Source organism: Cervus elaphus, chromosome X (genome assembly GCF_910594005.1).
Source record: "Cervus elaphus chromosome X, mCerEla1.1, whole genome shotgun sequence".
NCBI classification, from domain to species: Eukaryota; Metazoa; Chordata; class Mammalia; order Artiodactyla; family Cervidae; genus Cervus; species Cervus elaphus.
Genome location: NC_057848.1, coordinates 126,918,235 through 126,942,962, shown reverse-complemented (window position 1 = coordinate 126,942,962; position 24,728 = coordinate 126,918,235). Strand labels below are relative to the sequence as shown.

Genomic DNA, 24,728 nt, shown 5'->3' with positions numbered 1-24,728 from the left:
GTCTTCAGGGCTGGTCGAGCTTTCCAGCTGATTGGGCCAATAATTTACATGACTTTGCTTTGCTCTTGGACGCATAGATGTTGCTTGTTAGGAAGTGAGAATTCTTTGAGGATTGCTTAGGCCTAGCTAACATAGGGTCTTGTTTGGACCTTGGTGGTAATATGAGCATTGGTTCAACTTGTTGAGTGGAAGAGTTATTGGGGAATTGTGGAAAGAGCATTCTTCTGGAGTTGAAGAACTGGAGTTTAGTCTGAGCTCTGCTGCTAGCTTCCCAGAGCAATCTTGGCCAGGCCTTTGCCCTTTTGGGACTATGGTATATTCTACAAAGAATTGGTTTGGCTAATGTCAGGGCCATTCCTGCTCTGAAAGGCTGTAATTTATTCAGAGATGTTGCATTCCCTCAGTAACTGTGCCTGGTCTGCCCCACCTTGGGTAGGGGGTTTGTGGCACTCTCAGATATGCTCTCATTCTGTGTGATACTGGGCCAAATGGCAATTCTACTAGCTCTGAGAGGTTGAGAGTGATCAGCTCTACCTGGCTTTAGAGGAGAAACCTTCATAGAAAGGCTTTGGAAATGTTATGGAGTATAACTGGGTGGAGGGTTAAGCAGGCAAGGGTGGCAGGAGTCAGACATGGCCTGATCTGGGTAAGGAGGGAAGAGGTGCTCTGGAAAGGTAGTTCTTGGGGAGCCCACCAGAAACAGGCAGTAGGATGATATCATGAGGTAGACAGTTTGGTGTAAGCCCTGGTCACAAGTAGTTGGTAAGCCCTCAGGAATGTGACACTGTCACTAGGAAATATGTCACTAGAACAGTCAAAGGCTGTGGAAACAGCTTTCCTTTGTCACCATCCCCATTGTGTAGTGTGAGGTTCTTGGAGGCAAATAGAAAAACACGTTTTGTAACGGCAGATAGGCCTGATCCTTCAAAAGAAGGAAAATTTATAATGCTTGCTTAATGTCAAAGCATGTGAGGTTGAATTTACTAGTGTTGACACATTTTAGTTTTTTTTTTTTTCCCTTGTGGATTTGAAACAAGGTTAGGAAAAGTGGGAAATTTGAACTCAAGACCCTAGTGGCCCTAAGGGCTAGAATGAAGGTGGAGTTTAACTGTTAGGTCTGCCTTCCTTATAGTAGAGTGTTGAGTTCTTCATGGGACCAGCCTTCTGATCCAGTGGGAAAGTCCAGCTTGCCTATACAGTTAGTTGGTCTTGGCCAGCTTGTGGAAGCATGTTGCAAACTCAGGTCTTGGCTTAGGGCTTTGGGCACCAGTATTTTTTTAAGAGCTCCCCTAGGATATTCTAATTTTGAAGCCTCTTCATGTTACACCTGAGAAAACTAAGCCTGAGAAATGGAGGTCCATACTGGTGCCCACACAGCATGAATATAGCTGAGCTGAACTGAGACTGTCTAGGGCTCTTTCCACTCCATTTGTAGCTGGAAGTAAAGGTGACCCAGACAGCTCATTCAGGAATCCTCTAAACTTGGTTTTGGGGCCTGGATGAGATGGGAGTTATGCACCATGCCACCTGTCCCAAGTACTAGAGGAAGGGGTGAGGTTAAAAAAACTAACTGGACCCCAGGGAAGTAAGCAGCTCTCTTTAGAGCTCAAATTCAGTGTCTGGGCATGTGCATACTGGTGGTGGGAGAAAAGATAGGGCAGGATGGAAAGTGAGTAATGCTGTGGGCACCAAGGCATTCAGTTAGTGGGAACATTACAGAGAGTTGGTGAGTAAGAGCCCAAGGACGTGGTGACCTCATTCCTCAGTTACAAATAGAAGCGCTGGGCTGGGACCCTGCCCTGTGTCCACGGTAAGGTGCTTTGGATCTGAAGACTGCTGATTCTCTACTTCCTGCTTAAGGTGGATAGCCTTTACATCTGACTAGGTCCCAGTCCCTGCTGCTCCTATACTTTCAGAGTACACCAAGTTCTGTCATAAGCCCTGGCACCATATCACAGTCTGGTCTTTTATTATTTTCCATTGTTTTGTATGTGGTACCTCAATTAAAGAATAAATTCCTTTTATGATAGGAAATAGGACTTTGTTAGACTCTCCAGGAGCACATGAAGGTACTTAGTGGAGAACAAGGCAGCACTTGGAGGATATCTTGGTTTCTTTTCTCCCTGCCCCAGCCTCCAAAGGAACTTTTGATTTGAAGAGATTGGTGACTGGGAGCTTTTGGGTAAATATAGCACACACTGCATTCTGTGGGATCTACTCATTACATTTTTTCACTACTAGATGAGGAACCCTTTGAAATAAGGGCTTGTTATAAGCTCTGTATTCTGTGTATTCTCAGAGATTGTTGGAATCTCTGTATTCTCTTAATCTCCATATTCTGTAGTACCCTGCCCCACACTTTGCAGGTGCTCAATAGCTGCTAAATTGATTTGAAGGCATTCCTTCTCCTGTTCCCTCCCTTGAGTCAGGCTAGTTTCTCTGGAAACCTTCTATTTCCTGGGGGAAGAATCTGAAACCTAGTGAAGAGGAAAGGGCTGTATCTGAACATTGGCTGTCAGTGGCATCCCTTGTATCCAGAAGCCCACAGTTCTTAGTATTAGTTGACTTTTAGGGTACACATGCTTTCAAATATATGTTTGTTTGTTTTCCTACTAGAGGGCAAATATGAGGAGTCAGGGCATGGAGTGGGAGGTTAGAAGGTGGACATTCCTGAATGGTTGTTTCTTTTTACTACTTCCTTGTGAGAGAAATGCTAACTGGACCCTGAAGTTCCTAGACGTCCAGAGGAGAAAGGCTTGTGTGCAATGTTGGCCACTAATGGGGATCTTTATCCTTGCAGTTTTGTGGTTGGCATTAGTTTCATTCTTAGCTCTCCCTCCCACTGAGTTTGGCAGCTCCAACTTGATTTCCTTTTATTCTCCAAATGTTTTCTAAGGGGATAAGGAGGGAAGCAAGCCACATATGTCCCTTTGTTTCTTGAGCCCTTAATAGGCTGGCTGGGAGGGTCTCTTTCTTCTTTCTTCTTCATACATGCCTCTTGCTCTTCAAGACCAGATGTTTGAGCCAGAGGCCTAGGAATCAAGCTATCACTGACTCAGCCCCTGGTCTGGGGCCTGTTATTATGGGGGTTCAACTTGGCACAGGGCCCTTCTGATATGTGAATGAGCCTTTCAGAAATAGATGGTTAGTGGTCTAAGCTTATTATCTCCCCTCCCCCCAATATCCTTACATAGGAAGGGAATGGGCTACTGTGTATGATGATCTGGTCCTGTTTTCTTTGGTTAAGTTTCAGATAAGACTCTTGCTGCCCATCTTCTATGGAAAGTAGAATGTGAAGGAGCTATTGGTTCAGGTTTGAGGTCTTGCAGATAGTGAATGGAGTTACTAGTCTAGTCTAGCAATTAGCAAACTTGTCCGTGAGACCTGATTTTTTAAGAATAGGCTTCACATTTTAAAAGCATTGTTAAAGAGAAAAAAAGAGGACTATGCAACAGAGACCATATGTGGCCCATAGAAACAGTTTGCCAACCTGTTGTACTTTATACCAATTTATCATACACCAATTTCTTATAAATTCATAGTTTCTCTTTCTTGAGCCAAGCACATGGTAGGCCTTTGGCTCTCTTGATTTATGACTGAGATGTTTGTAGCTAGCCCCTTCTGTGTTGGATGCTAATTAACAAAACCACTGTATCTCCTGGTGTATACTTGGTGTCTTAGTCACTAGGGGTTAGAATTAGGATTGTATTCTTGGAGGAGAAAGAACCTGACACATGATGCTCTCCTCAACCTCTCTCTTCCTGTGTAAGACAGCTTTTCATCTCAGATGGCCCTAAATCTTATAAGTAAGCAGCTCCTGTTGGTGGTAATTACAGAGATTTGAAAACAAAATCACAAAAGTCCAAAGTTGAATACGACAGGGGATTAGGAGCTGGGGCTAACTCTTCCTGCTCCTCCCCCCGACACTTCATCCCTGGCTATTTAGCCTCCTACAATCAAGCGTAACTTTTTAAGAAGGTGCCTCCTTTGTGTTCTTTCCAGATTATGCCTGAACAGAAGGAATCCTGGGTACTTTTAGAGCAAGCTACTGAGACTACCTGTTGTAGGGGTGATATCAGAGTGTAGCTCTTATCCAGACAGGGAGGCATTCTAAGCTCCATCTGGAGCCCTTACATCCAGCGTCCTGGAGGTTTGCATTTTGTTAACTGTTGTGTGTTTATGTGGGTATATGCCTGTTTAGGCACCCATGCCTATTCTTGCCAAGTGCCTGGGAATGGAGAGAGTATGGTGCCAAGGCTGAGTCATTCTCCTGGAAAAGTCAGGATTATAAGAGGTGTTGCACCAGATCTGCTTTAGAATGTTTTCTCTTCTCTCTTTTGCTGCCCCACCCTTCTCCAAACACACCTAGGATTGTAGTTCCCCTGTCTATGCTCCTTTAGACCTGGACAGCTCAACCATTGAGCTTCCTGAGGGTAACCAGGGCTGCTCCTCCTGTCTCCTTCCATTCTGTCCCCAAAGCCCTACACCTCTACCCAACAGTATAGAAGACTTGTGGAATGTGTAAAGATGTTATGACTCTTAGGGACTAAAGCATATTTGTGAATAGTCAGTGAATGAGGTTAGCTTAAATGGTTTTAAGGTGACAGTTAATGGTGAGCATTCCAAGTAGAGTTGCCTCATGTTTTTCTCATGACTTCTTTGGGAGGGTGTCTGGTCAGTATTGTTCAAGGTGACTTGAAAAAGGAGGATGGTAGCCATAAGATAAATTAAGTGGGCCAATTGTGTAGAAATATTTTCAACCATTATTTATAGCTGCATGACCTTGAGTAAGGTAGTTAGTCTTCTGAATTTTAATTTTTCATCTTTATTTTTTAAATAACTTTATTCACTTTATTATTTATTTATTTATTTTTGGTTGTGATAGGTCTTCATTGCTGTTCAGAGGTTTTCTCTTGTTGGGACAAATGGGGTGCATGGGTATCTCATTGCAGTGGCTTCTGTTGTTGTGGAGCACAGGCTCTAGGTATGCAGGCTTCAGTAGTTGCAGCACGTGGGCTCTAGAGCCCAGGCTCAGTAGTTGTGGCCCATGGGCTTAGTTGCTCTGTGGCAAGTGAAATCTTCCTGGACCTGGGATCAAACCTGTGTCCCTTGCATTCTTATCCACTGTACCACCAGGGAAGTCTTTCATCTTTAAAATGAAGATAAAAATGATACCTACTTCCTTGGAATTTAGGAGAGAGAAAAGAGCTCATGCAGCATGTCTGGCATATTGAAGGTGCTTGATAAAAGCCCTTTTTCTCTTAATTTATTTCATTGTATTTTGCTCTCTTTAAATATTTGAGATAAAATAATTTTAGGACCCTAGTTTAGGCTTTTCCTCTAATTTGTAAATGTGCTCCCTGCACTGTACTATCTTTCACTGCAGCCTGTTGAGGGGAAACGATATAAGAATTTATGTGAGTATATCTTTTGCTCTGCAAAGAACCCCAGCTCTGGGGAGCCTTGAAACTCCCAATATGAGGGAGTAGGGTAAAGGAGAAGAGGTGTTATGAGACCCAGGTTAGATAGGATGGTTGTGGGATGGGTAAAAGATAGAATGTGCAGAGGGGAAAATGGTTAGAGGAACCCTTACTCAAGAAGGCAAAACAGTTTGTGAATTCAGTGGGTCCCTGCCCCTTTGCAGAAGCCAGACAGCCATAGCTGAGGCCCATCCCCAGCCCTTGCTGTGCTGGTAGCTTTTACTTCCTGTGTGTGTGTGTGTGTGTGTGTGTGTGTGTGTGTGTGTGTGTGGTAAGGTACAGGGGGGTCTTAGTCTGGTCACCCTTCCAGATATGCCTGTGAGTAGACAGGCTTTCTATATGGACTGAAAGTGGGTTGTAGTGGGATCTCTCAAGATCTGGAGAGTGGTTCCCCCAAGGTTTGTGGAAGCTAGGGTAGGGAGTCCTCATTAAGCTAAGCTGGTACCTCAGTGGCACTGTGCGGGAAAAAAAGCCAGCTTCCAACATATATCTTGTATATTAGGCCACCTTGGCTGGCTTTGTCTTCAGGGGTTTCTGTCTCTGCTTGTGGCACACCCCTCCCCACATCTGATGAACTGCTGTTCAATACTGTGGTGGTGGAAAGGTCTCCAGTGTATTCTCTTCTGATAGTTTCTGGCAAGAAGGTCAGGGAGCTGGGCAAGGAGGCCTTGACCCTTAACTTTGTACTTTTTGGAGGGATTTCATGAATTGTAAGTTTTCCTGTGGCATTTGAAGGGCCTACATCGTGTTTCTTTCCTCTGTGTCTTTGTACAGACTATTTGTCTACCTGGAATACCTTGAGCTTCCCTTTCCCTTTAACATATTTTCCCTGTGAAAGTATTTTTATCATTCAGGACAGGTCTGCTCTTTCTCTAGAAAACTGCTCTCCTGCCTTCTCCATTATAGCCTGGGCCCCCTTTATGTTTCCACAGTTCCCTCTGATTACCTCTATCACTGCTCTTGCTGTACAAGAGTATGTGGTACATACTCATACTCAGTCACTGTCATGTCTGACTCTTTGTGATGCCATGGAGTGTAGCCCACCAAGCTTCTCTGTCCATGGGATTTTCCAGGCAAGAATACTGGAGTGGGTTGCCATTTCCTCCTCTAGCCCATCTTCCCAACCCAGGCATCAAATCCACATCTCCTGTGTCTCCTGCATTGGCAGGTGGATTCTTTACCACTGAGCCACCTGAGAAGCCCTGTCCAACATTTACTTGCAACCCCTCCCCTACAAGAAATACTCTCACATGCTTGCTTATTTACTTTCACATATGTACATGTGCAAACTTTAGAATCATCATCTCATGGCCTGGTCCATGCTGGGTGTCTTATAAGTTAGTGGTGTGTGGAACAAGCATGTGTATATATGTGAGTGGAGGTCCTTTCTGAAACACCTGAGGTAGGTAAAGGTTGGCCCTGTTTGCTTTTCTAGGCCTTATTAGAATCATAGGTAAAGTTTTGGGCTCAGTTTGGATTATGGAACATCATCTATTGCCTGTGAGGCTGCTGGGTAATTTCTGTAGAGACTGTAGTGGACCTTTTCCTTGCTGCTATCTAAAGAAAGTAAACCAAAGTTAGGGTAGGGATGCTTCTTACTCTACCTGAAGAACTCTGATGGATGTATGTGTTTGGAGTAAGTGATTTCATGCATGCTCACCTTAGCATTAGGGGATACAAAATTTGTAAGTTTCTAGTGGTAGGGGTGCTAAAAACCCTGGTATTGTTGGTTGGATAAAGTTAAACAGTTTCTACTGGTCTTAGTAAATTAGTAGCTGAGTTTGTGGTTTGGAGGGCAAGATGTGGCTTTATCAACTCAAAAAATACAAAGCCACCTTTTAGAGAAGTTATGTTAACTGTGTAGGAACCATAACTAATAAGCTGGATGTCATGTCTCTGTTCTCTTACTGACTGCTCCCCTCACTGTTCCCTAAAACTTTTCTAAAACAGTCATAGATGCACAGAACTCAAGGTCATTACTTGGGCTCTCTATAACTCTGCTTTCAGGAAGGTGACTATAACAAAAGTGAAGACTGTGGCTACAAACAGAGGTACCCTAGGGCAGGTATGACACCAGATGCCACTTTTCAGCTTTTTACACATCCACTGGAAATGGGTGCTAAGAGTTGGTGTTTCCATAAGGCCTACATGATAAATCTTGTTCCTTGATGAGTGCTAGAGTTAGATTGGGCTGCAAGATTAGGTATAAGAAAGCAGCAGGTTGGTTGCAACTGGGGATGATTTGTTTAGGGGTAATTGGCCAAGTTCTCCCATATAAACCTAAGTCTAGGATTATACTCACTGAAGGTCTGCACTTAGTGAGGCACATTGCTGTGGAATGGCATCTGCCTTCTGATTTCTCACCCTGTATGAATGAGGAGGCCCTCCCTGAACATTCAGATGGAATGTTCAGCCACATTCTTTGCTACTTATAGTCTGGGAAGGGAAGACAAGGAGGAGTCAGGGTGTCAGCTGGTTAGAGAGGAGTGAAGGGAAATTGAACAATGAGTGGGCTCAGACTGGCATCCTCTCTCCATTTCTTCCTCTGATCTTTTTGGGAGAGCTGTTCCTATTGGCCTGAAGTCATTTTCTTTTACCCAGTGGCCAAAACACTCTAGGCCCATTAAGACCCTGTGCAAATCACGTTGCTTTAGCAGAAATGTTGATACTGGCATCTAAAATCCATGTGTAGTGAAACTTCAGTGATATTTGGGAGCCTTTTAAAAAATTTACTGTAGTTTTGCACCTCCTGGTTCATTGATCAAGGAAGAACATTGGCATGTTTTCTTTGTTTCCAAATATAGAAGTTGCCAATTTGTGTTTCTTCAGAAAATTCATTTTTCCAGAAGTACTTTGGACCATCACCATCTTTCTGTACACATGGATCCTCCATTGTGGAAGATGCCCCCATGGTTAGCTGGTCACCCTTCCTGTCCTTTTCTGTGAAAGTGGGAGGTTATGGCAGATTTTTCAGCTTGATCAAGCAGATTACTCCAGCTCCCTCCCTAGTCAACCAAAGCCTCCTCCAGGGAGGGGAAGTGTGGTAATGACATTATCTTTCCCCAGGCAGCCACATGTTCTCTGAGAACAGGATGTGGGGAGGGCTGGGCCCCAGTCACAGGGTATGGGGGTGGGCGCGGGAAAGTGGGCTGGTAGTGTGGCCATGTGGGTTGATGCCTGCCTCCTTGGCTTTGAGAGGCATGAAGAGCCCTTCTGTTCTCAAGTGTTAATTCATGTGTACACCCACCCACCCACCCATGACATGTCCGTGTTCTTACTCTAAGAAAGAACTGTAAACACCTATGAGTGAGGACCAGCTCTTCAGGCTGGAGAAACCCAGTGGCAAGGAGTGGGTGGGCTCAGGCGCCTGCTGTACCAGCCCATGCCTTGTGACTCTGTAGCCATAGGCCATTTGGGCAAGGCTTTGTCGAGGGAGCTGGGCTCCAGTAGAGAATGTGGTTGCTTTGTTGCTTCTTCCCAGGCCCTGGTCAGTCCCCTCCCTACAGATGGCTCCCTAGCACACTGAGGTGATTTGAATGTTCAGTTTCCTTTTGGCCCCGTCCTCTTCTTTTCCCTGCCCCCACTACTTCTGCTGGGGACCTTTGGAGATGTGCTGCCTGGGGTGGGGAAAAGAGGATGTAGCTAGCTTCCTGTGCAAGGGAGGGTGGGGCGCCCGCCTTCCTGCCTGTCTGCCCACCCTCCCAGCTGCCAGTGCTTGAGGAACTGACTGTAGAGTTAAGTTCAGAGTCATCAGAGGCATGGGGGCTCTCTGGGGCATAAGGATGAGGCTTGGTTCTTCTTGGTCTCTCTTTACAGTTCTCCACCAACAGGGATTGCTGGGCTCCCTTCTCCTAGAACCACAAGGCAGAAAAGTACTTTTAGGCACCAACTGGTCTAACCATCTCATACCACAGATAGGGAAACTGAGCCCCAGGGAGTCTTAAGTCCTCTAAGGAATCAGTGGCAGAGTTGAGTAGAATTTTACAAGGTTAGAACTGAAGCTCCCTCCCTCCCCCAAGCTGCTGGTCCAGTGGTTGGCAAACTGTATTTGGCCAAGCTGCTTGGGGTAGCCTTCCTTTGACCAGAACAGTTCTACTTTTATGTACATTATATCTTGAAATTTCGTGTGATATTCTGTTTGGGAAAGTGAAGAGGCAGGAAGCTGCTGAAAAAAGCAATAAAGTTGAAAACAACTGATCAAGACCTACCCAGTACAATTGGGCACACTCTGACCTAAGAGGAAGGGACTGTCTCAAGGTCACTGGTCCACTGTTCTTGGCTGATTACTTCTAGCTAATAGTGTGGTTCCCTTGACTATAGGAAAGATTGTTCCTGCCCTGTGTTGCCTTGATCTTCTCCCATCCCAAAGAGAGCCCCTCTTGTAGCACCCTGAGGCAAGAGCTAGAGGCCATTAAATTTATTGGATGAAATAAATGATAGCAAGCAAGCCTTTAGAAGGACCTTCTTGCAACATTAAAATAAGAGAAAATTGGGAGGGCAAAGTTCCAAGTTCGGGGGACCTGGGTTCTAGTTCTGTCTCCTTCACACTTGGACAAACTGCCATTTACCTCACTGAACCTCGATTTCTCCTGTCTATAAAATAGTGCTGATCTGTACTCTGCCTTTTGTACAGACTTGAGTTCAGCAAGAGAATGCATGTGGACAAATGTCTTTTTTTTATTACTTAACTGATTTTAATAACATGACATAAAGCCCTTATACTTGATATAATTGTTATGCAAAATACATAGATGAATACTGTCTTCTTTTAAAAATACAAAATAAGTAAGTAAGACGTGAAAATAGGCAAGTTTCCATTAAATGAATGAAAATTTTTAAAAAAGTTTTGCTTTCCATATCATTTGAAGAAGGGAAATTATCATTTTATTTAAATAATATTCAAGTTTATTAAACAGACGTTTAAAAGTTTTATAAAATGTTTAACTTTTATCACCTTCAAGGTTTATGTTACTCCCAAATTTTGCATATAGCTGAACTTTTCAAATCTGCTAACACCTACTGAAACCCACTCCAGTGTTCTTGCCTGGAGAATCCCAGAGACGGGGGAGCCTGGTGGGCTGCCGTCTATGGGGTCACACAGAGTCGGACACGACTGAAGTGACTTAGCAGCAGCAGCAGCAGCAACGCCTACTGAATTGATTCCACTCGGGATTCTAAGGTGTCAGTTTCTTCTTGCAAATTTTTCTTTGCTTCTGCTAACATTTCTTGTGTTTCTTCTTGAGCATGGCTAATGAAAACATTACCAGTCTGATAAGGTATCATTAAACAGTCATCTGCAAGCATGATATCCTCACAAACATCTTCCAAATTTTGGAGTTATTTCTTTTTTACTTCTATTTCTTCCTTTAGTTCTGTGATTCTACTTGTATTCCATGCTGATTTGTGTATTGTAAGACTGACATCTGCAACCGCCTTCTTCATGGTGGCTGCCATCTTGGGCCATGAGTGTCTTTTAAACTGTAAAGCACTGTGCACATGGGGTTAGGATTTTTATTGTATAAGGGTGAGTCAGAAGTCCTGCATTTGATAATGAGGTTGCAGGAGAAAGGTACCAAAATGTATCAAATATCTAATACATGCTAGGTGCCTAGCCAGGTTGTTTTGTATAAATAAAAGGAGATAATGCTGTTCCTCACAACTATCTTGTGAGGTAGGCATTGTTACTCCCATTTTACTTGGAGGAAAATTGATGCTTCAAGAGTTTGAGGGACTTGCAGTGCACCAAGGGACTCCCTCTAGAGCCCACACTGTCTGTCATATATTTGTAAAGAGATCTTAAGAAAGTGTTGTGGTTTCCTTTGTGACTTTCCAACCCATTCCCTGCTCTACTCCAGTGTCTCTCCTCTCTTGTTGGCTTCATGTCACAGCCCTGGGCTCTGTATTCCTTGCTTTCCTTGGTGGTACACTTAGTGTACTTAGGCACCCTTGTTTGGCCATTAGTTGATGGAGGAGCCCTTTGGGTCAGCAACCTTTGACAAGAGGGGCTTCTTACTCCCCTGGGGAGCTGGTAGGAAGGGCCTAGGATGTGTTGCTAATTAAAACTGGCTCTTGTCCAAGGTCATGCAACTAAAAGATGGTAGTTGCTTCCCTTCATTGAGACTCAGTTTTCTCATTTTTAAAATGTGCCTAAAGATGCTTCCTTTATATGTGCTGATAAATCTTTCACAACAAACTGTCTGGTGAAGCCACGATTTGTATTGTTTACCAATCCCAATGGTATAAATACTCTCACCATTGTTGTTGTTCAGTCACTTAGTCGTGTCCAACTCTCACCATGGCCAATTTCAAACTACCAACACAGGGTCCTTGAAGGAGTTGTACGGAGATCAGCTCTAGTGTAAGTTGGTTCCAGTGCACTGTTATTGACTGCACCTATCTTAGAGTCCCCAGCTTGTCCCCAACTTCAACCTGTTCACATCTGTATGCAAATAAAGGCTTGCTCCCTAGTTCCCAGAGCATCTAGGAAAGGGAGAGCATCATGTAAGGTCTGCTCCTTGCCTGAAAGTTCTACTGAGAGAGTGCTTAAAGGGGCATAGAACTTAGGCTCTAATTAAAGTATTTTTGATCAGTGTTGTTGGGCTGCTGAGGTATTTGTACCCGTTGTTTCCTTCCACTGTCTAATTCTTAACTAGATGGGAAGATAGTGGAAGGCTCTGGAAAATGGCCTGAGGGTTTGATCATTCCAGAAAGCACTTAGCTTTCTGTTTGAAATTCCAAAGCCTCTCCTCCCTCTCCTGCCTGTAGAGCCTGCTTTGCTGGGTTCTAACCTGAAGATCCCAACTATGAGGATCTCTGGGCTAGAAAGTATTTTGGAGGACCAGAGACCTTGTCTGACCTCTCATCTTATCTCAATCGCATCTATGCCAAGTGATGTTTCTTTAAACTTCCCAGAGGATAAGAATCACCTGGGACAAAACTACTGCTTTCCAAGCTCCTCCTCTGAAGTGTCTTCTTCAGTAAGCTTGGAGTGGGGTTCAGGAATCTAGGTTTTTAAACTAGTATCCCTAATGATTGCCAACAGTTAAGTTTGGGAAATACCACATTTCCACTGCACAATCCTCTGCCATGTGGATGTCATTTTGTCCATTTTACAGGTAGGAAGATTAAGAGATCATGGCTTGTTTTTGGCAGAGCTCAATCCTGCCCTCAGGTTTTTAGAGTACATAGCTATGTCCCTTCTACAAGAGAGGAATTACTTTAGTATATAGAGAAATTGCTTTAGTATGTAGAAAAATTACTTTAGCCCCTAATCTTTTGTGGAGGTAAGCTGCTTTTAAATCTGGAGAACCATTCACTAGTCCCACTGGCCTACATGATCCTGTGGTTACTGCTATCTACTTGGCTTTGTTTCCCTTCAATCGAGCATCCCTCTGCCGATATTGACTGTTGACACCAGCCCTTGAGAGGCTGTATTCCATGCCAGAGGTCCCCAAATTTGGCTGGGCCTTAGAATTATCTGAAGCTCTTAAATTCTGATGCCTGGGCCCTGCTTCTTATGTAATAATAAATCATGATCTCTGTGGGTGAGGCCAGGAAATCTGTCTTTAATTTTTTTCCCAATTGTTGCTGATTAGCCTATCTACAGACCCAGTTTGTGATTTTTCTGGATACCAGCTGAAGGAGTTTGGACGTTTTGGTGGGTTGTGCTGGAGGGCTGGGAACCTGTGTATATTAATGGGACACAATTAGAGAAAATGGCAAGGCAGAGCCTAGGATGAGGAAAGAAGAGCAGGTGTCCTTTAAAAGGACAAGGTAGCCTAGGTGCTCTGTTGTATTCTGCCTCACTTCAGGGCTCTGCTCCTTGGGGGGAAATCTCTATCCCTCCCAAGAGAGAAAACATTTAAAATAATGCAAGGATGTATATGTTTCTGCCTTATATGCATGGCTTCAAATTGTCTAACCAAGTAGAAATCTAATCATATTTTAGAGTTTCCCCCCAAATTAAAGGGCCCTTAGGCTAGAAGGGCCCTCTGCAGGTCTTCTTGGCAACCCGTAGCCCTTCGGTGTAGTCAAACCGGGTTTTAGTTCAAATTATTCTGGAGAGATTGAATATTTGCAATAACATGGCTTAAAATGGAGGGGCTAGTAATCATCACATTCTACTTATGATATGCCAAGTACTTTCTTGTCAGTTATTTTAACTTAAATCTCCCAATAACCCTGTTGTGAGGTTGATATTATTAGGTTCATTTTATATATTAGAAAACTGAGTTTTAGAAACAGGAAGGTAAGAGAGACTCTAAAGCATCTTTCAGGTATACCAAGATTTATTTCTCAAAGAACTGAGATCATTATTTCTAGGATGAGTCTCCTGTTTTGTGAGTGCCCTAGATGCCAGATTTGACTCTTTGCATGCCAGCAAGGTTAACAGGAAGTCAACTGTAGCCTAACTCTGGGACCAAAAACAGAGCTTTTTTTTTTTTTTTTTTTTTAATATTGGAGTATAGTTGACTACTATATATAAAATAGATAAGTGTGCTAGTTTCAGGTGTACAGCAAAGTGAATCACTTATATCGACTCTTTTAGATTATTTCCCTGTATAAGTCATTACAGAGTATTGAGTGCTATACAGTAGGTCCTTATTTATTATCTATTTTAAATATAGTAGTGTGAGTATGTGCACGTGCACTCAGTTGTGTCTCTTTGTGACCCCATGGACCGTAGCCCGCCAGGCTCCTCTGTCCATAGGATTCTTCAGGGAAGAATACTGGAGTGGGTTGCCATGCTCTCCTCCAAGGGATCTTCCCAACCCAGGGATTGAACCCGAATCTCCTGCATCTCCTACATTGGCTGGTGGATTCTTTACCACTGCACCACCTGGGAAGCCCATATAAGTAATGTATATATGTTCATTCCAATCTCTCAATTTATCTCTACCCCTTCCTAATAACCATGAATTTGGAAAATAGAGTTTTTTTATTTAGCTGGAAGTCTCCTCTTGCCCCTACATAGTTGACTGATCCTGGCTTCAGCAGTTTTAACACAGGACAGGGCAGAAATCCCATGAGTAATGGATGGAATCCAAGCTGATGCTTAGGTCAGCTCCAGTGCCCTTCAGAGCTGGGATGCTGGAGGTTGCTGTGGTGTGTTTCTGAGCAGAGAGAATAGAGCCCTCTTCTGGTGCTCTGCGTAACTAGTGTCTCCAGGCAGCTGCAAACGGTCTGTGTTTCCAGTCTATAAATACTTCTTGTGAAACTTGTAGGCAGGAAGCTGGGTCAAGCAGGAAACTGATGCTAGTGACTGAAGCCCTGCTGGGTGTGGCCCCAGAGAGAGGCTTAATCCATGTGAGAGACTTATTTTATTAATGATAGGCCCTCTTTCCTTTTAATTCAGCGGCTTCAAAGTTTCATGAGAATTGAAGAATCTGTTGTTCTTGGCTACCTGGATATAAATCCGTTCCTCAAATTCCCTGCCTCTTTTCCTGCTGTGCCGTCTTCACCCTCTTTACCTCCCTGCTCTGTCCCCACCTCCAGCTTGGGTCTTGGCGTATCTGCTGCCAGAGACCTTCCCAATTAGTTGCTATTTAAGTTTTGAAAATAAACTGTCCTAAAACAGGAGACCTTTTAGTTTCCTTCCTTGTGGTTATAAAAGGTTTAGTCTCCCTAGAATGAGTGATGTATCAGAGCCTAAAAGTTAGGCTTGCCCTCTGTCATAAACTAGACTTCCATTCAGTGTCCGCTTAGCATTTTTAATGGAAGCAAGCTGGTTCTGCCTTCTCCACATAGTCTTTTCAGCTCAACATCCTGATTTGTCTACTGTTTTCTAAGTGCTAGGGTGTTTCTATTGCTTATTATGGCCAGTGGATCAAGAGCAAGGCTTTTAATCCTTGCTCTCACACTGTCCAGCAGCTGTGTGACCCTAGGCCAATGCTTCCCCTTCCTTGGACCTCAGTTTCCCCAGCTGTATATTGTAGAATTTGAATCAAGTGATCTCTGAGGTTCCTTTCAGGTCTGATAGTTGGGGATTCTGGATTATTTATTCTCTTGGAGAATAGGGATGAGAAGTTCAGAAGGGTTTATTCTGAATGAGCCAGATGAGGTTCTAGGATGAGTAGATTGAAATCTTGAGGAAATTTAAAGAGGAATGGCCATGCTAAGGAGCTTATGGGGTAGAACCCTGTGCGTAGGAGGAGAGATGAGTTAGGGTAGGGGGTAGGGGAATGGGTGGTGTTTGCTCCTGGGGTATGGTTTGGCTGAGCTGATTTTGAAAATAAGTCCTGGAGTTAGGTATAAATGGTGAGGAGCTAGTTTCCTTCCTGATCTTAATGTGTTGAGAGGCAGACGGGGACTCTACCTCAGTCTCAGGTTAAGCAAAAAACTGTGCAATTAAGGCTGGATTAGTGGGAAAGCTGTAGCTTGCTAAGGTTTCTGATTGTTTCTCTCCTTTTTAGCTTTGGTCTCTGTCCTGAGCTCTCCTCACATAGTGACAATGTAATTATTTTCTCATTATTAACAAAGGTTAGTTTTGTTTGAGGTTACTCCCCCAAATATAACTGGGCAAGTAACACCCAGGCTCCAGTATGCCCTTGTCTCCCAGTTGAAGTGATTCTTAGGGAAGGCTACTGGGTCAAAGCAAGTTAAAGGGGACCATTGTCTCCCATGCCCTTTGCAGCAGTTGGAGTGACTAAAGAATTACTGCTGACCCATTAAAGGTATGGGTGTGCATGGGGTCCAGGTGGTCTCCTTTCTAGAACCTACTGGGGAAAAGCACGGCATAGGAAGGGTTAAACCTAGGCAGGTCTTATTGTCTGTGTTAAGTAAGGGTCTGGAAATGGGCAAGAAGAGGTCAGAACAGATAACTGTACCAGGTCCCACTTACAAGTCCACGGGAAGAGGCTGAGTTGCTGGGAAGTGAGTGAGTCAGTGGAGAAGGAGGAGGGGAAGGGAGAGGGGGAGAATGCCTCCTAGGCTAGAGATTCAAAGCAACCCTTGTTTTACCCCTTATGGAAAACAGCTGCTTGAGTCAGTGCTGTCATCTCAAGAGCCAAGACAGACCAGGCCATGCCCTGCTCTGGCTCTAGTTCTGGCAGCGGGAAATGGTAGATGCTAGAACCTAAATAGGAGAAGGCAATGGCACCCCAATCCAGTACTCTTGCCTGGAAAATCCCATGGGCAGAGGAGCCTGGTGGGCTGCAGTCCATGGGGTTGTGAAGAGTCGGACATGACTGGGTGGCTTCACTTTCACTTTTCACTTTCACACATTGGAGAAGGAAATGGCAACCCACTCCAGTGTTCTTGCCTGGAGAATCCCAGAGACGGGGGAGCCTGGTGGGCTGCCGTCTATGGGGTCGCACACAGTCGGACATGACTGAAGTGACTTAGCAGCACTTAGCAGCAGAGCCTAAATAATGGGGAAAGGCAGTCTGAGTGACAATGTAGTGACTGCCCTCTGTCCTTGGAAGAGACTGAAGTTCTGATGTTTCCCTAGTAGGGCTCATCCTTCCTCTGGCCACCCTTATGTACTTACCTTTGCCTTCTCCATAGCAGCAGTGCCACTGAAAGCCCAGAGGACTTGGGCCTTTGAAGAATGGGGAGGTGGCAGGTGAGAGGTGATGTCACTGAACTCAGACCCAATTGGGCTGACTCACAAGCTCTGCCCTGGCAAGGGGGCCTTCCCAAGTAATGCTTCCCTGATGTGCCCAGGTGCCCTTATACCAGAGTGTTTGGGCCTTAGCCAAAATAGTTGCCAAGGCATTGTCTGAAGTCAGCAGTGAAATCAGCATGACCAGAGAGGTAGGTGGAGCCAAGGATGGTGCTCTGGAATGTCCAGAAGGCCTGTCTTCACCACTTGCTGGCTGAGTAAATGAGGTTTCAGTGATGTTAAGTGAGACTGAGTGAAGGGGCTTGGCACATTGTTGTTAACACAGTTTGTTCATTTCCATCTTTATGTTACCTGCCTCTTTACTCATCAGTTTCCTTATTCATGATGTGGGGCTGGTAATGCCAGTTCCTTCTGGCATATAGGTCCATGGTTCAGATAAGTCAGTTGTGATTATTTGACTCTGTCTCTGCTTTGCCCTCTGCATGTGTGCATGCTCAGTTCTGTTTTGACTCATTGCAACCCCATGGACTGTAGCCCACCAGGCTCCATTGTCCATGGAATTTTCCAGGCAAGAATATTGGAGTGGGTTGCCATTTCCTCCTTCAGGGGATCTTCCCGACCCAGGAATTGAACCCACATCTGTTGCATCTCCTGCATTGGTAGGCGGATTCTTTACCACTGCACCACCTGGGAAGCCATCCTCCAAATTCCTCTCCAATAAATAGCCATATTGTAGCTCAGTAACATGGGGCAAATGAGAGGAAACTTTGCCCCTATCTCCTCTCTGTGGCCCAGCTACTGCTCATCTGGGCCTGTCTTGGAAATGAGAGAGTCCCTTATTTGAAGTTGGCCAGATCTAGAAGGCAAAGTTCCCCAAGCTGTTGCTGTCAAGGCAGAGGTAGGTAGTTATTTTCTTTTTTAGGCCAGCCAACTGGGGACACAGGAGAGATCCAGTTTGTTGAGGGCTTTGGATGACAGACTACTGAGATGGGCTATAGACCAATTTAGGGCTTGCTTGGGAATTGTCTGTATTCCGTTTTTCAATAAATAACAGTGGATTTATTGTTCTTGGGCTAGGGATGGATGGGCTAGTGTATATGAGTGACACCCCCCCCCACACCCACCACATCCAAACTCTTTTTGTTCCTTAAACCCTAGATGTTTTCTAGAGACACGTTTTTCAAGGACAGGCTTAGACAGGGCTTTAGTTCTTTGCTGGGGATCACATCTTGAAATGCTATCTCACCCAGGCCAGCTCCTTTGTTCCCGCTAAGCTGTGGGGCTGCCTGGGAACTGTCTGCTGACTTTAGAGGCTTTATTTTCATGTTCTTGCCTTTCAAACTAGACTATCCTCATCTCTTCACTGACATTGAAGAGGCCAGGCCCAAAAGGAAGGCAGTGGGTGCCCACTTGGGTGAGCATCCTGTGTGGCAGTGGATCTGGGCCTGCAGCTCCTTGTACACATTTGGGTCCCAGATTACTGTTAAGGAAAATGAGAGATTTTCTTTGATCACCACTCCTGCCCTATACCTATCATCTTCAGCCCTGGTCATGCTATTATCCTTGCTACCCCTACTGCCAACACACTGAAAATCAAAAGAACACAGACCCATGACCCTATCTTCAAGACTCACATTTTATTCTGAGTTGAGTGGTGGAAAGAATAGAAGTCCCTTTGTGTTGTGTTTGCTTTTCTTCTTAATTTTTTAAACCTAAGATTATTTGTCTCCACAGTGAAGTTCAGGGAACCACAGGCTGCTTTCCCTTGAGATGCAGCCACAGTGGAATGACAAACTGAGCAGGGATTCTGGAGACATAGGTTCCAGTTTAGTTTCAGCTGGACAGCTTCAGATTGAAGGAGAGCTCTTTCTTGTTCTGGGGCAATGCTCTGTATATGATACAGGAAGCATGAACAGTTCTAGCCTCTCTGACATACTTATTCCTAACCCAGACTGAGTTCTTTTCTACCAGTTGATTTATTTAAGAAACATTTATAAACAAATATTTCAGTTAAATATTTGGAGTTATGGGCCAGCCCCTGAAGATAGTAGATTGGTATGACTCCTTTCTACCTACCTTCCTGTTCTCTTTGCCCACTCTTCACCTTGCAGGCCTCATTTACCCTGGAGGAACTCTGCATCCTTGTATCTCTGTCTCCTTTTGGGCCATTGCATTGTGTCTCTTCCTTTACCTGGGACATTTGGGTGCTCTTCCCCCCAACTCCCATATTCTCCATTTTTCAAAATCCTTATCTTTAGAGACCCTGCAAATACCACTTTGAACTGTGATTCTGTATTTCCACAAAAAACTTTCTTCTGTTCTGGTATGGTAATTCTCAGGGTTTCCCTTGTATGTTATAATTTTCCTGTTATTCAGTAAGTACCTTGGGGTACTGGCTCTACAGCTCTACTGCAGCCATAGTTCCCTAAACATAGTATTCCATTAATATTGGGTAAACTGAAATAAATTTATAGAAAGCTCCTTAACCTGGAGTCCTTGGGCCTCCATGAAATCCATGGGTGTAATTGGAAGTGGGAAGGATCTATGAAGATGGATGGAGGAAAATTTACATATTTGTTTTCACTGACTTCTCACTAAAATTTAAGCCTTCTTTCAGTTATGAATTTAGGCCAAAAAAAGGCAATACCTGTGACTTTGTCACCATTGGAAATCTAAGATACTTTTACATTACAGTTTAGTTACTATAGATTTTTCAGAATATCATTTATGCTGAAAACAAAGTTGAAATTACAGTAGTAATAACTAATAAGACCCAGTGTTAGATAATTATATAATATAATAGTGAAGAAGTACTTATTAAATTTTGATAACTATTTCAATATAATTGATCTCTTTATATCTACTTTATTTCATGCATTTACAAATTTCTGAGAAGGCAATCCATAGACCTCACCATACTGCTCAGAAAGGTTCGTGGCACAAAAAAGTCAAGATGTAAAATGTTCCTACCTCTGAGTCTGTATACTATGCTATATCTATCTCTTGTATCTCCTTGCTTAGTACTGTTCATTTAGCCAATATCATGTGAGTACCCACTGAGTCTTAGATACTAGAGAGGTAACTCTAATTAAGACAGAAGCCTCAAAGTGAAAATGAAATTTCTCAATATACTAAAAGGGCTATTGTCCCTTTTCTATTTCTTATCTGCCAAGTCATTGGTGTTTTGAGGGCTTCCCTGACTCAGCTCAAGTGTGATTTAAGGCTAGATATTGAAGCCAATATGGATGTGAGAGTATGGATGTATGGATGTGAGAGTTGGACTATAAAGAAAGCTGAGCGCAGAAGAATTAATGCTTTTGAACTGTGATGTTGGAGAAGACTCTTGAGAGTCCCTTGGACTGCAAGGAGATCCAACCAGTCCATCCTAAAGGAAATCAATCCTGGGTGTTCATTGGAAGGCCGATGTTGAAGCTGAAACTCCAATATTTTGGCCACCTAATGTGAAGAGCTGACTCATTTGAAAAGACCCTGATGTTGGGAAAGATTGAAGGCAGGAGGAGAAGGGGACGACAGAGGATGAGATGGTTAGATGGCATCACCGACTCAATGGGCATGAGTTTGGGTAGATTCCGGGAGTTGGTGATGGACAGGGAGGCCTGGCGTGCTGCGGTTTATGGGGATGCAAAGAGTTGGACACAACTGACTGAACTGAACTGAAGCTAAATTCTAGTCCATTGGGCCTCATTCTCCCTGCCTTATGAGGGCCCATTCTATGGAGGTCACTGGATTGTCAGGGAGCCTAGGTAACACTGAGTCACAATGGCTAATCTTGCCTGCTGTCTCCCACTGGGGTACTTGCCTTACTTGTTCCTGCCTTCATGGCCTTTCCTGTCCCATTGTCAATCCTGAAATAGATTTCCTCCTTGGCTCCCTGGTGAGATTTATTTACAAAATTGTTCCCCAGGCCTGATCCTCATCAGAATTGTTTAGCTGGCAAAATTGCTGTCTGGCCCCCTCTTCCCCACTAGCTGACCCCTATGCTCAGGAAAAGCCCATAGGTATTAAAGACTGATAAGGCTTAATGTTTTAGCTACTCCATGGGGATTTGTATCTTTGACAATTCTACTTTTATACCCCCCCCCAAATAGAATAAGTAATATGTGAGCATCCTAGAAATGTAGATTAGTTTTCTTTTTAATTTAAAGAAGGGAGAATGCACTCATAAGATCACTACCCAAAAACCAAGACTGACTAACACTTGGGTATGGTTCCAATAACCTCTCTTTGAATACTTTTTACAAAATTGAGCTCATGAAATCTTGTTGCTTACTCTTTCTTAATATTAATGTTTTATGTGGACATGAAATAGTCATTATGAATATTTTATTTGACCATGTAACAAGCCATCATGTGGCTATATCATATAGGTTACCTAAGCAAAATTTCCAACAAATAAAAAACTTAATCTTTGGAGATTTGAAAGGGAGGGGATATATGTATACCTATGGCTGATTCATGTTGAGGTTTGACAGAAAACAACAAAATTCTGTAAAGCAATTATCCTTTAGTTAAAAAATAAATAAATAAAAAAAACTTAATCTTTGGTTTCTTTTAATAGAGACATTTTACGCTTTGATGTAAGAGAGGTTTGACATGTTGGCTTAAATTGTGAGACTTGGATTTAGATCTGAATTCAAACCCTGTCTTCCCCACTTACTAGCAATGTAACTTTAGACAAATATCTAAGTCTTCATGCCCAAGGTGGAGATAATCCTGCTTCACAGGATGATTATGATTATTGGGATAGTACATATAAATTGCCTAGTGAGTAGTAAGTCTTCATACATGAAAGCTGCTGCTTAATGATGCTGTTAATACTATTACCACTGCTACCAACTTTTCAGCCAAAGAATCCTATCTCTACTGATGAAATATCAGCTATCATTGACTTTGGCTAGGTTATATATTCCTAAGAGTAGAGGGTAATTTTTCTAGTACCTATGAAATACTATGTGTTTCCATCTGGGCCTATCCCTGTCCCTTTTCCCTCTGCTTACTTGGCTTTGGTAGCACCTCTGTCCTGCTCACACCTATCTCTGTTGAGGGCCCTTTCCTCTCTTGTGCCTTGGGAGACCAATGAGACATAAATACAGGAAGTGTTAACGATGCAAGTATATAGAACCGTAGACATCAACACTGAAACAGCTGTTGGAGATTGTCTAGTATAATTGACAAACTCCATCTCCCGCACTCCTGCCCTTGCACAGGTGAAGGGAACTAAGGCTCAGGAATGGGATAACGGGATAGATTTATTCAAGGTTGTAGAGTAAGCTAGTTATGGTGCTAGGTTTGGAATCCAGTGTTCTTCATCTTGCCCTTAACTTGCCTCTATGAAGACCAGTGCTGTAGATAATCCAGGCTATAGATCAGAGGTGGGGAGAGAATGCTGTGGGCTTGGAGCTGGCTGATGTAGGTGGAGAAGACTTCCTGGAAGTATAGCCAACATTTGTTTCCTTTTGATAGTAGGTTTATTTGCATTCATTTGTTTACCCCTTTATAATCACTGCCTTGTAGCTGTGGGGGGGAGATTGTCTTCAGTAAACTGGTTGGGAGCAGAGGGCTAGGTTACTGTTTGTTTCAACAGTCTCCCTTCACACCAGTATCTAAATTCCATAGGTTCCTGCACCTTAGTTTCTTCTCCTCTAGTTGGACAGAGACTTATCCCAGACTCTGTTGAGCATCGAGCCAAACAACTAACTTATCTCCTTTGATCTCATCCTAGATCAATGTGCGTGTGACCACCATGGACGCTGAGCTGGAGTTTGCCATCCAGCCCAACACCACCGGCAAGCAGCTGTTTGACCAGGTAAGGGAGGACTTATTGCTTCTTAGCCTCCCACTTCTCCCAATAGCTTCCACTATAATGCCCACCTTTGGGGAACCTCCTCCTACTCACTCCTCCAGGAGAGGTCAAAACAAAGGCTGACCTCAGCCTTAATGAAGTAGGCAAATTTTAACTCTGGCAGCCTATATCTTGGATGGCCCTGATCAGTCCTATCCTTGGGGCTAAACATGGGAGAAAAGAGAAGCGAGTGGGGTATGACTGTGCTAAATACTTTAAAAATGTCAGCAAGCAGAGCCCTTCTCTCAACTCTGAAAGATATAAGTGATCTCTTCTCTGTTTTAATGATGAGGCTCAGAAATTAAATAATTTTATTGCACTCAGCTGGTATCTGGCTGGAATTTGAACCCCACATTCTTGTCACTGTACAACATGGCCTCTGTCACTTGGTTTTTCTTCCCAGGAGAAGGAAAGCAACATATTCTCCCTGTAGTAGTGTTCTCTATGTACATTTCCCTCAAGGAATATTGGGACTTAAGATACCACAGTGGGTGAGGAATGCAATAAGAGGATACCTCAGCTCCTATAATCCTGACATGGAGATAATACTGAAGTAGTCATCCCCATCTACAATCCAAAGAATGTCCCTTCATTGTGAATCACCATTGTCAGAAAGGATGTGCTATATAGCAGCCAGGTGGGGGCCATAGGATCTGTCAGCATTCAAAGGCTCTCCAGGGGCCAAAGGAATGTGCCTTCTGTGACCAGACTTCCAGGAGTAAAAGTGGGGCTCTCATTTTCAGAGACTGGAATCCCTCCAGACAGGCCATTTTCCTATTTCCACACCAGCCTCTGGTAAGGTGAGAGTCTGCCATTGTCCTGGACGTTGGGACCACATGTCCCCTTAATGGATTTTCCATGCCCTCCTGCTTCCCTTTCTCCTTTGCTCTCTGTGTACTTCTGCTGTCTGAGAGTTTATCCATACTTGGAAAGGGAAAGGAGGAAAGAGATTATATTCAGATAAGACCATTCTATTACTATGAATACTTCTGACTGGTGAGGGGAGAGGATGGAGATGGGGATGGTACAGGGCTGTTTTCCGTTCAGATCTCTATGTAAAAAGAAGGAAAGTATGGCTAGAAATGTGAGACAGTTTGGGCATGTCTCCTTGATGTCATGTGGTAGAGTAGGAAAATTGCTGTCTATGGCTAATACAGATGAAAGTTAACATTTTGTCCAGGGCTTACTGTATGTCAGGTACTATGCCAGGCATTTTGTATACCATATCACTTGACTATCACAAGGCCCTATGAGTGTGGGGATTAGTATTGGCCCCATTTTACAGATGAGGAAACAAAAATCTTCATATTCTTAGCTAGGCCTTGGGAAAATTATTGAACGGTTTTGGGTTAGTAGTCTCATTTCCACCCCGCCACTGCCCCCGCCCCCAAAGTGCATCTAATGTCTACCTCACAGGCTTTTTGTGAGATTATGATAGGGTCTATTATTTGTATCTCACATGGTACCCAGTGGCTACCCAGTGGCTTGTAAGGATATGTAAAATTCAAAAGGATATATATGCATATAGAGAATTGAGTGTTATGTGAAGTATCTGGCATATAGTAAAGATGTAATAAATGATAGCTCTCAAACGCCATGACACTTCTTGTCTCAATCAGATAGAGTTGAGAGATGGGCTTGAAGATCCTCAGCGTATGTAACTTTGGATTTAGCTGGAACTTGCTTCTTCTCTGGAGTTTGTTTTGTATCTAATGTTGAAAGGTAGTCACTGATATTTAATTTGAGAAAGTACAAATTAGAGGAACATTTAAACACACATTTGCTACAATTAATGTGCTAGCATTCATATAGTTCACAAGTG

The 24,728-nt window shown here is 43.6% G+C and overlaps 1 protein-coding gene across 1 annotated transcript in view; it reads left to right on the top strand.

Annotated features, from left to right (window-relative positions):
• Positions 1-24,728, top strand: part of MSN (moesin) — a 71,197-nt gene that overhangs the window by 24,687 nt on the left and 21,782 nt on the right. The window contains exon 2 of the mRNA XM_043895406.1: positions 22,787-22,870. Coding sequence (XP_043751341.1) covers positions 22,787-22,870 — 84 coding nt within the window. The remainder of the gene's footprint in view (positions 1-22,786; positions 22,871-24,728) is intronic.